Here is a 12140-nt window from a genome sequence, read left to right as displayed (position 1 = left end):
TTTAAAACAAAATGAATAGTCTCCTTAAATCTACTTGGTTACTTTAGTGTTTGTCTTTTACCCTTACATAGTATTAGTTATTAAGCATACCTACTAACCAGGGAACAGACTTTGGGCTCCATTTTAACAGGCACTACCACATAGCTAGAATACCTTGAGGTAATTAATGTTCCATTCATAGAAAGTGATATTTCCCAATTACACAATAGTATGTTTCCTTTTCAAAATAAACTTACAAAAAATGAGCCCATTTACAAGTATTATATAATATTTTAGAATATTAGAATACATAGAAATGCCCAAATGCATAGAGATCTTTCTACAGTCCGAGGTTTAGAAAATTCTGCTTTAATCTAGTTACCACCTAGATAAATTAAAAGCCATTATTTGAAAACTACTCAAGTAGTAAGTTTGTGACCGTAAGACTCAGACTAATGTCCTGGGATATGAATAATGGCCACAGCTAATTTAACCATACATTAAATCATTTTCCACAAGAACAAACTGTAGGGCAAGGACATGACCTGACCAAACTCATGGACACAGATCTGTGGAATCCTGATTTAGAGCATTCCTATGCCAATGGTGTTTGTAGCTTCTTTGATGTAAACAATTTAGGTGATCACAGTAAAGGCAATTCCCAAGTAACGTACTGCATTGAAAATATAACTTGAACTGTGCCAAACTAAGTGCATCTAGCATATCTATACTTGCTTCTTGAAGACTTGCTCCTATCCATCACAGGACAAAGCCCTCACAGAAGCTTCCCACTAGGCACATAAAGAAGACCATAGGAGCAAGGCATAGTGGTCCACACCTGTATCCCAGCAGAAGGCTGAGGCAGGAGGATCACTGCAAGTTCAAGACCAGCCTGGACTGTATTGTGAGACCCTGTGTTAAAAAATAGAGGACCACAAGATGTGATTTGTACTTACTACTAAGAAATTTTGAACACTTAAGTTCTTTTGTGTTTTGCTTTTTTCCTCCCCTGCCTTTATATAGACAACAGAATAAGCCCTCAGCTCATTTGAAGTTGTAACTAAAATCTTCAGTTTACCTATTATTCCAACTGTTATCTACTCACTATTCACTTTCCCAGGCAGTTTGTTCACATATCCCTCTAGTTCCTAGATTTTCGACAGCTTTATCCCTTAGCTTTGTCACTGAGAAAGTAGAAGATATTAAGAGTATGATCTCATTTTCCAAAGTACCAAATTTCACAAGCTATGTGCTTTTACACCATGAACCCCAATAATCTAAGCACAATCAGGTTACCAAAAAAGCTTTTTCGGTCACTACTTTGTCCCCAGTACATAAAATAATGCTTTGCAGTGCTCGCTTCAGCACCACATATACTAATAATGCTTTGCAAATACATGTGTAACTATTTGAATAAGTGAATAAAAACACTGCTGCAACATTTTATATCAAACTTCAGTATCTATACAGTTGCTGTCACTTCAATTCCCTCCTGCTCATAATTTTCTCCAGGCACACCTTCATTTCCAAAATTTGACCTTAATAAACTTTAACAATTTAATGGTTAATTCTCAGCACTCATCTTATCAGTGAATGAGTCCATGTCTCCCTTTTTGAAACACTCATCTCCTCAACTCTGGTGTAGCATTTTTCTGGTTTATTTCATTGCCCTCAGAAGGCGCCTTTGCTAGCTCTCCCCTATTTTTGGATGTTAAGAATACCCTAGGTCCACTCTCTTCTGAATCTATTTGTTTACTACTCAAAATGTGGGTCTCACAACATCAGCATCACTGAGAAACTTGTTGGAAATGCAGGTTTGGAATCTACATACTAGATCTGCTGATTTGGAATCTGCAAGTTAAAACTGAGACAACTCAGGCCCATAAAAACTGGAGAAGCACTAATTCAGTCACCTGATTTCAAACTCTATAGACCAACTCTCCAACTCTCCTGTTCCCTCTCTTAATGTGTCATACATAGGATTTCATGCTGGGTTCCTAGGTATCAGAGAGTAATTTTTGTCCCTCAGGCCCAAAACTGAAGTTACCCTTGTTATTACCTTGCTCTCCAATTCCTGGACCAAAGTTCTATTGGCTGTGTCTTTATTAAAACCTAGACACCTACTACTGGACATCATTTCTATTACTCAGGACCCAACAATGAGCCACCATCATTTTTGATGCAAAGACTTCTGAGTCTTAAGTTTCCTGATTTCTAACTATGCTACCTACAATAAATTTTGTACACAGTGTACAGTGACCTTTAAATCCAAGTCAGACCATGGCCCAAATCCTTTAATGGCTGCCAAATTTTCCACTGTGCCTTGTGAGAAGCCTCTATTTTCTAGCCCCTTTCACACTATGTTCTAACACTGTGCTTTAATCAAACTGACAAGCTCATTCTTCTTCCAAATTTCCTGTCTCATTTCCTTATAATACTTGTCTCCCCTTTAACTTTCCATTTACCCTGGCTTACTTTCACTTTAACACTTACCTAGTTACCTGACATATATATCTGATCTTGCACTAGAACGTATGATCCAGGAGTAGCAGGGGCTTTTTCTTTCACAAAAACCTAATTCTTCCAATACACTTTGTGCCTGATACACAAAAACACTTAAGTTATTGAATTCTCAGATATTACAGTGGTCAGGGGATAATCTCTCCTGTATATATCAGCACTCATATATGTTTTAGAGCTGTATAAATCTATTTTCTTTTTTGGGGGGGTGGTACTCTGAGACAGGATCTTGCTATGTAGTCCAGGCTGGCCTTGAGCTTATTATGTAGCCCACACTGATTCTCCTGCCTCGGTCTCCTAAGTGCTGGGATTACAGACATGTGACACCGGATGTTGGAATCCCATTAGCAGTTTTCAATAGGCCATAATTTCCAAAACTGGGCAGTGGTTCCAAAACTTGTGTGTACTTTAGAATGAGGTTCTTTAAAAAATTCTAATGTTGGGGCCAGGGAGAGGGCTCAGCAGACTAAGTGCTTCCCTAGCAAGCACAAGGGCCTGAGTTCAATCCCCAGATCCGCCAAAAAAATAAGTAAAATAAATGCTTAAGCTTTATTCCAAATGAACTAATAACAATTACTGGGGTTGGGACCAGGAATCAAGGGTTTTTTTTTGTTATTTTTCTTTCCAGTACTGGGGATTGAACTCTGGAACTTGCGCTTGACAGGCAGGTGCTTACACTGAGCTATATCCCCAGCTTATCAAGTGTTCTTTGAAGCTCTCAAGGTGATACCAATACGAGATAAGTTGGGAACCAACTGGTACATAGTTTGAGTTAGTAACCAAGATAGAAACAGAACATGAGATCTTAAATATTTAACAAAAGAAATCCCAGTCACAGTTATATAAACCTAGGATTTCTATTTCCCACGGGGTATAGAAAACAAAAAGAAATTCATAAAAATAACTATTTCAAACACAAGGTCTTAATGAGAGCATATTCAGGATTTTCTAGGTTCATTTGCCTGTCTAAGTCTAATCCAAACTTGGGTACTTACTTCTATTAGGTTTACTTTTTTTCCGCCTCAATATACTGAGCCAAATTTATACACACACAAAAAAAAGTGGTGACTTCTATATAAGTCATATCTGAAGGCTCTGGGGGATTTACTCAAATTGGTGCCAGTTCAATGGTGTCAGCTCCACTCTACTAACAATACCATAAAAATTTTAAATGCTATATTCTCAAGAAAAAAGTGTCTTTAAAACTCAACAAAATTGTAGTAAAATAAATTATTACTCATGCTAATATATCTTAAGAAGTAATATAACCAACTGAATCTCATAATCAATTAAAATATTCTTAGGACAGAACCTAGTCAACTATTGTACATACTATGTAAGCTCATCTTTAAACTTTCTTTGTATCTCACAATGGAGAGAACACTAACGAAAGCGAAAAACAGCCATTTAATTTTTAAAATCTTTCAATGCTAGGCAAAGACTATAGATTTCAAAAGAACTTTGGAGATATATAATTCATTTCATAGGAGACTATATAGGAGAATGACCTGACACTCAGGTAAAATGTCATGCCTGAAAGTAACATAGGAGAACTAGAAGATTTTAAAAATGTTTTTCCCCAAACAAGGAGACAAAACTTTTCAAATGTCAATCAAAATGAATTGAGATCATCAGATTAGGAAGAAATGAGGACTAAAGAGCTGGTTATACATAGGTTTAAAGGACTGTTCTGCTGGTTCTCCAAAATCAGAAATTGCTCTAAACTTACAAACATATATCCATCAAGATGCTTACCCTTAAAATATTGGAATCTTGGAAAATTCAATTAACAAATATATTATTCATTGTTATGAAATTAGTTCATTAAACATGAAAACATCAAACAGCACCAATACCAGAAAGTTCAGAAAGTAAATACACTATTATTTAAAATAATGTATAGTGACTGATCAGGACAGAAATGAACTATACCCCTATCAAAGCTATTTAAAACAATTGTTTGACCTAAAGGCAGTATTTTATAAAGACTAGTATATGACCTTTTTCCATTGAGAGGCCTGCAGCTAGGCATCTGAGCAGTGAATCACATGGAGAATGTTAAGATGCATTTTAAAAATTGATCAACCTTTGAACCATGATACTATATAACCTAAATTTTGCCAATGGAAGTCAATGGAAGCCTTTTTGATATCTCAACTACTCTTACCTGTCCCAATTAAAACACAAAATAGTAACTCCCTTAATAAACACTAAATTAAATGTATCTATTCTGAAGCAGCAGGAAAACATTTACAAATGGGCTACCGACTGTGTATCAAAATGCTACTAAGGAAAATACAGCAGCACATATTCTAGTAAAAGCATGTTATTCCACATGGAATCCCAAATAATTCTTACCTCTAGTTTCTCAAATTTCTGGAAGACTAGAGATTAACAAGTATATGTATAAAAGAGTCTAGGGAAAAAGCAGCTCTAAATAGAACAGTGGCCGTATTTTAAATTACCCAAGATAACTTTATGTTTATAGAGAAATTCAAGTATACCTAAATTATTAATGCACAGAACCAAAATGCTAGCAAAATTTTTGTGTTTAACCAAGACAGCATTGAAGTTTTAAGTAAAAATGAAATAGTTGTGGTTTGTGAAGTTTTTATAATGTTCATACCACTCTCCCTGTTCCCTGCTTCTTTCATCAGGTGATCTGAAGACTACCTGGTTTTCAATGTTTGGTAATTCAGTGCAGAAAATTAAGGTCACAGACAAAGAACAACAACTTTTAATACACCATTAATACTAATGATTAAAAATTATTGCATAGTCTTATGCATTTATCCTAAAACATTTTCTGAAAGTAATTATTATATAAAAGACAATCCTTTAAAATATGGATGGCCTTTACTACCTCGATCTTCTCTCTTTTTTTGTCTTTTCAGTGCTTTTGTCCATTGTTTTCTCATTATCTCCCCTGCATTTTGGGCAATACCATTTCCCCTTTGGTTTATAAGTAAGTGAAACACATGAAAAGTGAAACCATTCAATTGGACACTGTTCATTGTCACATCCTATCATTTCCCCATAAGACACTTGGTTACATAAGCAGTACGTAGGTTCATTGGGATCTATTGTAAACTCAACAGGTGAAGCTTCTCTTTCTTGCTTGGCCTTAGAGCGTTTCTTTTTCTTGGCTGACTTAGATTTCTTTTCTTTAGGTGGCTGATCATCACAGTCTTCAATCCCATTTGTCATGTGACATAAATCACGGCTTTCACTGGTTCGCTGTCGACGGGGTCTTCTTGAAGATCTTTCTGGTTGGGTAGAATCCATCTTTGCCTTATCTGAGGCTCGTTCACTTTCAGCAGGATCTTGGAGACACTGTGAATGCAACTCCATGTGTCTTGCGCGATTTTCTACCAATTCAAGCATTTGTGTGACAATCTGAATTTTTTCATCTCCCAATTCTTGACTATTTATCAGTGCTCTCTGGAGATGCTGCTGTAGGCGTTTTTTCTGGTTTGAATCATCTTCTTTCTTATATTTTTCATAGACATCATCAATTTCCTTTAATGTTTCTAAAAAAGGAAAAGAAAAATGAGACCATTTTGTGCATTAGCACATACAAGATTTTCAAGTTAGAACTATCCAAAGCTGAAGTCACACTCCTTCAGTAAAACATTTTCCCCATACAAAGATCACATTACTCAATAAAAACCGTATTAGAAGTAAACTAATGAAAAAAATAAAACTTTAATATTACTAATTTATATTAAGAAGCATCTGATATGTGACTAATGACCAAAAATACTTCACATAAGAATACTGCATTCCACTTTACAACCTACCTAGTGCCTCATTGTCTATACTTCATTTGAACTCCAAAAAAACCTATATACAAAATTAATATGCTGCAGTCCAGCTACAGTATTTGAAAATATCCCAGGACAAAGCTATACATTACTGCCAACTGTGTTTATAGAATTTATTGTTCAATCAATGACCTGCTACATGATTCTAGAAAGCTATGCTACCTTTTCCCATCATACCCTGACATTTTTTTGCAATTCGTGTTTAGGAAAATAACAGCAACTTCTAGCTTCTTCTTATTTCTTAGTTTTAATGGTTTTTTTTTTTTTTTTTTAGTATCATATAAGAAATTTTAAAAATCAAACAATTTCTAGAATAGGGCCATTGTTTCTGACATCAACTGACCAGGCTACAAAAAAATTACAGTAAAGTCAGCACTGGATCATTCTGCCTTTGTAGATAATTCAGCAGTTGGCTCCAAGCTTTCACAAGTGCTTATTTAGTGGTGTAGCAAGTGAATCAAATAAAAATGGCTGAGTCACTAGAAGACATAAAAATCTAAATTTACAGTTTCAGATGTTACCAAAAATATACTTAAGACCTTTTATTAAAATTTATTCTATTTCTTATAAGGTATGATGGTATCTGAAAGAATTCTGTCCTACTAGTAGAAAATAAGTATCAACTCAAATTTATTACACTATAAAGCATACCACTGATTCATATTGTAATATTACCACTGCATGCCATACCCCTGTTTTATATTTCAATATTGTTCTAAAGAACAGAAATGTTAAGTGAAATATATGCATTGGAACTATCTGCAAGTAAAGTAACATAAACATTCAACACAGATTAGTTCCTCCCTAAGGCTGCAGGTACTTACCCTTTATGGTAGACAATTGCCTAACCTAGGATAAGTGACAAAGTGCCACCACAGTGAAAGGTATACATATTTGCAACATTTCTGAACAAAGTTCCTATCTATACCACTTCCTCAGTGAAACATATAAGTAATTTCCTGAAAACCTAATTTTCCTACAGGAAAAGTAAGGCAATTAGATATTTTCTTATCAGATACAAAAATATTTTTAAAGATTAAAAATAAGTTATTCAAGTAGTTTCTAATAATCAAGCGTTAATTATATATCATACTTGAACACGTACTGTTCACGAAATAAAAACTCACATTTTAAAAGACATCTCAATTATATATAGAGGAAAGGAATTAACATTTATTTAGCCTCCTCTATGTAGCAGTTTTTCTCAATTAACTATGGCAAACCCACAAGGAAGCAATCACTTTTATATGTTAAGAAAATAATATTCAAGAGGTAAAACTCTCAGACTTCACCACTGCTAGATTTGTATACATCTGACCTCACAATTTAAACACTTTCTATATAAAAAGCACTTTAAGTAACAGATTTTAGTCCAAAGGTTTTTTTAACCTATGAAATTATTAATAAGAACTCTGGAGCAAAAATAAGTTATCTAGTAACCACATCCCATGATAACTTCATCAATTTTTAATTTCTTTTCTCTATTTGATGAGTTCCTCAGTAATTTCTGATAGTGTCTCCAATAGGGAGAACTTTATTTCATTTCCTATATAATTTACATCACTAAATACTGAATCAAGTATTAGATTCCAAGCCAGAAAATACTTGAGCTATCAAAAAAAAAAAACAAATTAGAGCCGGGGAGATAGCTCAGTAGAATAAGCACTTGCCTGGCAAGCGCAAGGTCCTGAGTCAATCCCCAGTAGTGAGGGGAAAAAAAAAAAATCAAATCCAAACCAATTAACACAAAATTATATAAAGCCAATAAATGCAGCTGCAAAAGCTGAAACTTAGTAACCATATGCATAAAGTGAAAACTAGATCACTGTTTGGTATAAATATTGAAAGTAATCACAATCCTAAAAGCTAAGGATTTTTAGATATCTCCCAACCCTGTAATACCTACTACTTACGTTATCAAGGCAATTTAAAATAATTTTAGATGATCAGAAAGCATTATTTTTCAGGGGCCAGCGAGATAGCTCAATGGACTAAGCGCTTGCTTAGGCAAGCAAAGGGGCCAGGGTTTGATCCCTAGCACATATGCTGTGCCCTCCACCCCGTGCATGCTGAGCCGGCTATAGAGTCTGTGTATGGTGGTGCATGCTTGTAATCTCAGCACTAGAGGCTGAAAACAGGAGGATCACTATGAGTTTGAGCTGGTAGTGAATCCCTCAACACATACACACACACACACACACACACACACACACACGGAAAGAAAGCATATTTTTCCGTCAACAAATTAAAACCTAAAGCAGAGTAACTTTTGTGAAAGCATACATACACATGCCTTTGAAGAAATAAAAAAATGTGTAAGCTTTACAAACATCAGTGTCACTCGATAAACTAAAAATATTCAATACTTAATTCTTAAGCACATACATCTCATATTAGGTAACCATTCATATATGTGCTCCATATCTGCGAAAATATTACTGGACGGATCATATTTTAAAGAAGGATGAAAGGAAAGGAGGGAAGGAAAGAAAAGTTTACATATTCTCAAAACAAGGAGTGTCCTTGAAATAGTTGCCTTTAGAACAAAATACTCTCCAATAAATTACCAAGTTAATCTGCAGATTTGTATTTATCTAGGTTTTGCTTCACTTATTCTGGAGCTGAGGTAATGACTGGCAAAAACAGTAAGCAAACGGTATTCTCCCGAACAAAGATTAGACCTATCACTCATAAGAGTTCAGAAAACAAATTTAGATTTCTAAAGAGACATCCAGTCGTTCCAACATGCTACAGGCCAGAAAATGTCACCCCAGAGATAGATTCTTTAAATTGCAAAATTAGCGGTGTGTCTAGGGAAAGACAATGGAACCAAGAAGTTCTCTTTAATGTTTGTATGGCCAGCTCCACATTAGGCCTAAAGTCTGCTGCTTTTACTTATTTATTTTTATTTATTTATTTTGCGGAACCAGGGATTGAACTCAAGCCCTTGCGCCTTAAAGTCAGCTTCTTGATTTAGGGTTATTAAAAGAGAAACGTTAAATTTAAACTTCTTTCCTTCAAGTAGCAAGGGCAAGGTGGATGATAAGCGACACTCAGACAAAGATTCCCCATCCCGGCTTCTCTGCTCACAAACGACGATTCTGGCCTCATTACTTAAACTTTCTGGAGGAACCCAGGGGTAGAGGGACGCCCTGCGGTTGCCCAGTCAACCAACCCACTTCCTCTTGGGGCCCGGAAGTGACACACACTGCCAAGGAGTCACGCCGAGCCCGGGCAGCAGCTGCCTCCCTACCCCGCCCCGTCCGCAGAATGGGAACGAGTCAAAACATGACAACAAATACAGTACACCGCAAACTCCGACACTGATCCCGCTGGGGCCCGACCGACGCCACAGCCAGTCGAGCTCCCGCCCAGCCGGCGGGCGCGGTCCACCGCGGCCCCTCCAGCGGGCGACCAGCCATTTTCAGACCAGCGGGAGCGCGAGCCGCGCCCCGCCCACGTCGACGTCACGGCCAGAGGCCCCGCCCAGGGACCCGGGCCCTCCCCGCCACACACCCCCTCTCCACCTCCCGCCGGGGGCACCCCTGCCCTCCCCTTTCACCACTCGACCGAGGGAGCCCGGGAAAGACTGAGGCACCCGGGAGCCCGGAACTTTCCCCGGGGCGGGAGAGGAGAACTGACTGTTCCACTCCCGAGCCCCGCCGCGCCCGGACCTCTCCGGAGCACGCCCTGCCGCCCCCTCCCCCGCACGTTCCAAAGCCTCTGCCCTCGGGGGTGGCGCCGGGGGCCGCGGACGGCCGGGCCCCTCGGACCCGCGCACTCGCTCGCCGGGCCGGCCAGAGTACGGCGCGGGGCGGGCGAACGCCGGAACCAATGTTCGCTTAAAATGGCTGATTCCCTTCCACGGCAGCTGCAGCCGCTGGGTCTGCGGCGGGGCTGACGGGCGGCCCCCGCCCCCACCCGGGACCCCCAGGAGTCCCGCCGACCTTACCCGGCCGGGCGCGGTCTCCGCACCTCCTCGCTGTCCCCACTGTGGGCGCCCCGGCGCTCTGGGGGACTGTCACGGACACGGAAAGTGGCGCTCCCCGGGCAGGCTCCCAGGCCGGCGGATCGCGAGGGGGACGCGCGCGGGCAGCCCGCCGCCTACCTTGATACTTGTTGTCCAGCTCTCGCAGCACGGACACGTTCCTCTGCATGTCGTGGGGCAGCGACTCTACACACTCGAGGTAGTCCTGCACGTAGCAGGTGAGCAGCCGGCTCCGCTCGCCCGTCAGCAGCGCGGCCGACGAGTACAGTTGCTGCTGCTGTTGCCCTAACATCCTGCCGCCGCCGCCGCCGCCGCCTCCGCATCCAGCAGCCACGCATGCAACAGCCGCGGCCGCCACCGCGGGGACACCGGCCGCTGCTCGGGAAGGCGCCGCCGAGTCCCCGATCTCCACTCCCCCCAAAGCAGCCCTCACTCCCCGCCCCCGCGGTAACAAGCCAGGGGCGGGGCAAAATCAGGGCTCCCGCCGAGCCCCCTCCCTCTTCAGGACTGGAGCAGCGGGGATCCCCCGGCCGAGCCGGCGCTGGGGACCCGGGCGTTGACACTTCCTGACCCCCGCGGGCTCCGCAGATGCTACCAAGGCCGTGTGGCGGCGCGGATCCCCATGACAATCCCCTCGCCGCCTCTTCCCCTGGTCGCCCTCCGTGTCTGTCGGAGAGTCCCTCACTGGCCTGCCCCCGCCCCTTCGCTGCAGCCGCGTCTGCGCCTGCGCAGGACGCACTCCTAATAAGGCCCGGGCCCCGCCCCTACCGCGGGACAGAAGGGTTCGCATTCTCCCGCCTTCCCTCCGCCACCCGGGCGATTGGTCGGTCGGTCAGCGCCCAGCTGGGGGGACGGTGCGGAAGGCAGCCAAACGGCAGGCTGCGCCCCGCCCCTCCTTAAAGGGGAAGCGCGGCCGAGCCGCCTCTTTACCAAGGGTCTGAATGGGAGCTAAGTCGGAGGGTGGCGGGTTTCCTGAATCTGCCCTTTCCACGGGGAGCGGGGACGTTGGCGCGGCTCACTCTGCCCGGGGTGACCACCTTTTCCTCCGCCGGGCGAATCAAGTGCGGCCCCTCGCGTGCCTTAAAAGGAGAAGCGGGCTGCTACTTTTGGCCACAAGCGAGCAGCGAGGCCCGAGGGAACAGCGGCGCGGCCCGGCGCGCGGCGGTCGCGGCTCCCGGCATGCGCCGCGGCGTGTTCCCGCCGAGCCGCAGCTGCCCTCCGGCTTCCCCAGCGTCCGGCCCCGGGGCTGACCGGGGAGGTAGGCGGCGCCCCCTTCTCGGCGCTTTCTCTTTTGGTCGCCTAGCCTTTTCCGTCTCCCCCACGGCCTCAGCGTGCTTCCGCCTCTTCCCGGTGTCTGGGTGGCTTGCAGGGTTTGTCCATCTGCCCCTCCTCGGGAATCTGTTCGGGGAGAAGGATTGCGAGAGTGCGTCCGCAGACAGCCTTGAAAAGCCTCTTGAGGGATGGAAACGTTGGAGCCGGAGGCGTGAGGGCTTACCGGAGTGGGTGTGCACTACGGCCGGGACTTGTCTTTTTTTGTTTGTTTGTTTTTTTGTTTTTAACCCAGTTTTGCCCTACCACTAACGACTGGAGGAGTTAAAAAGGTAGTCGAGTTGCAAGCGAAAACCCAGCCCGCAGTCGGTTCCCCAGCCGTCCTTATCTGTGTGAACGATGATCGCAATTTGTGTCGTGAAAATGAATTGCCACGCAGAGGAGCTCAGTTTAACTGCCAGCTAGACTTTCAGTACATGTAATACGTATTTTAGGAAGAAATGGGCATAAGAATAAATGCACAGAAAATTGTAGTAGAATGCCTATGTAAACAAGCTATT

At 42.3% G+C, this 12140-nt stretch overlaps 1 protein-coding gene across 1 annotated transcript; it reads right to left on the bottom strand.

Moving 5' to 3' along the window:
- Positions 1-5213: 5213 nt before the first annotated feature.
- Ing2 (inhibitor of growth family member 2) lies at positions 5214-10986 on the bottom strand. Its single transcript, XM_004639768.2, has 2 exons — positions 10432-10986; positions 5214-6029 (listed from the first exon to the last, which is right to left on the bottom strand). Exons 1-2 carry the CDS (start codon positions 10601-10603, stop codon positions 5359-5361), a joined length of 843 nt encoding a protein of 280 aa, XP_004639825.1. The 5' UTR covers positions 10604-10986; the 3' UTR covers positions 5214-5358.
- Positions 10987-12140: the final 1154 nt, after the last annotated feature.

This window comes from Octodon degus, unplaced genomic scaffold (assembly GCF_000260255.1).
Source record: "Octodon degus isolate 3935 unplaced genomic scaffold, OctDeg1.0 scaffold00114, whole genome shotgun sequence".
Classification (NCBI taxonomy): Eukaryota; Metazoa; Chordata; class Mammalia; order Rodentia; family Octodontidae; genus Octodon; species Octodon degus.
The sequence above is the reverse complement of the archived record's forward strand: the minus strand, read 5'-3'. Positions and strand labels throughout refer to the sequence as shown.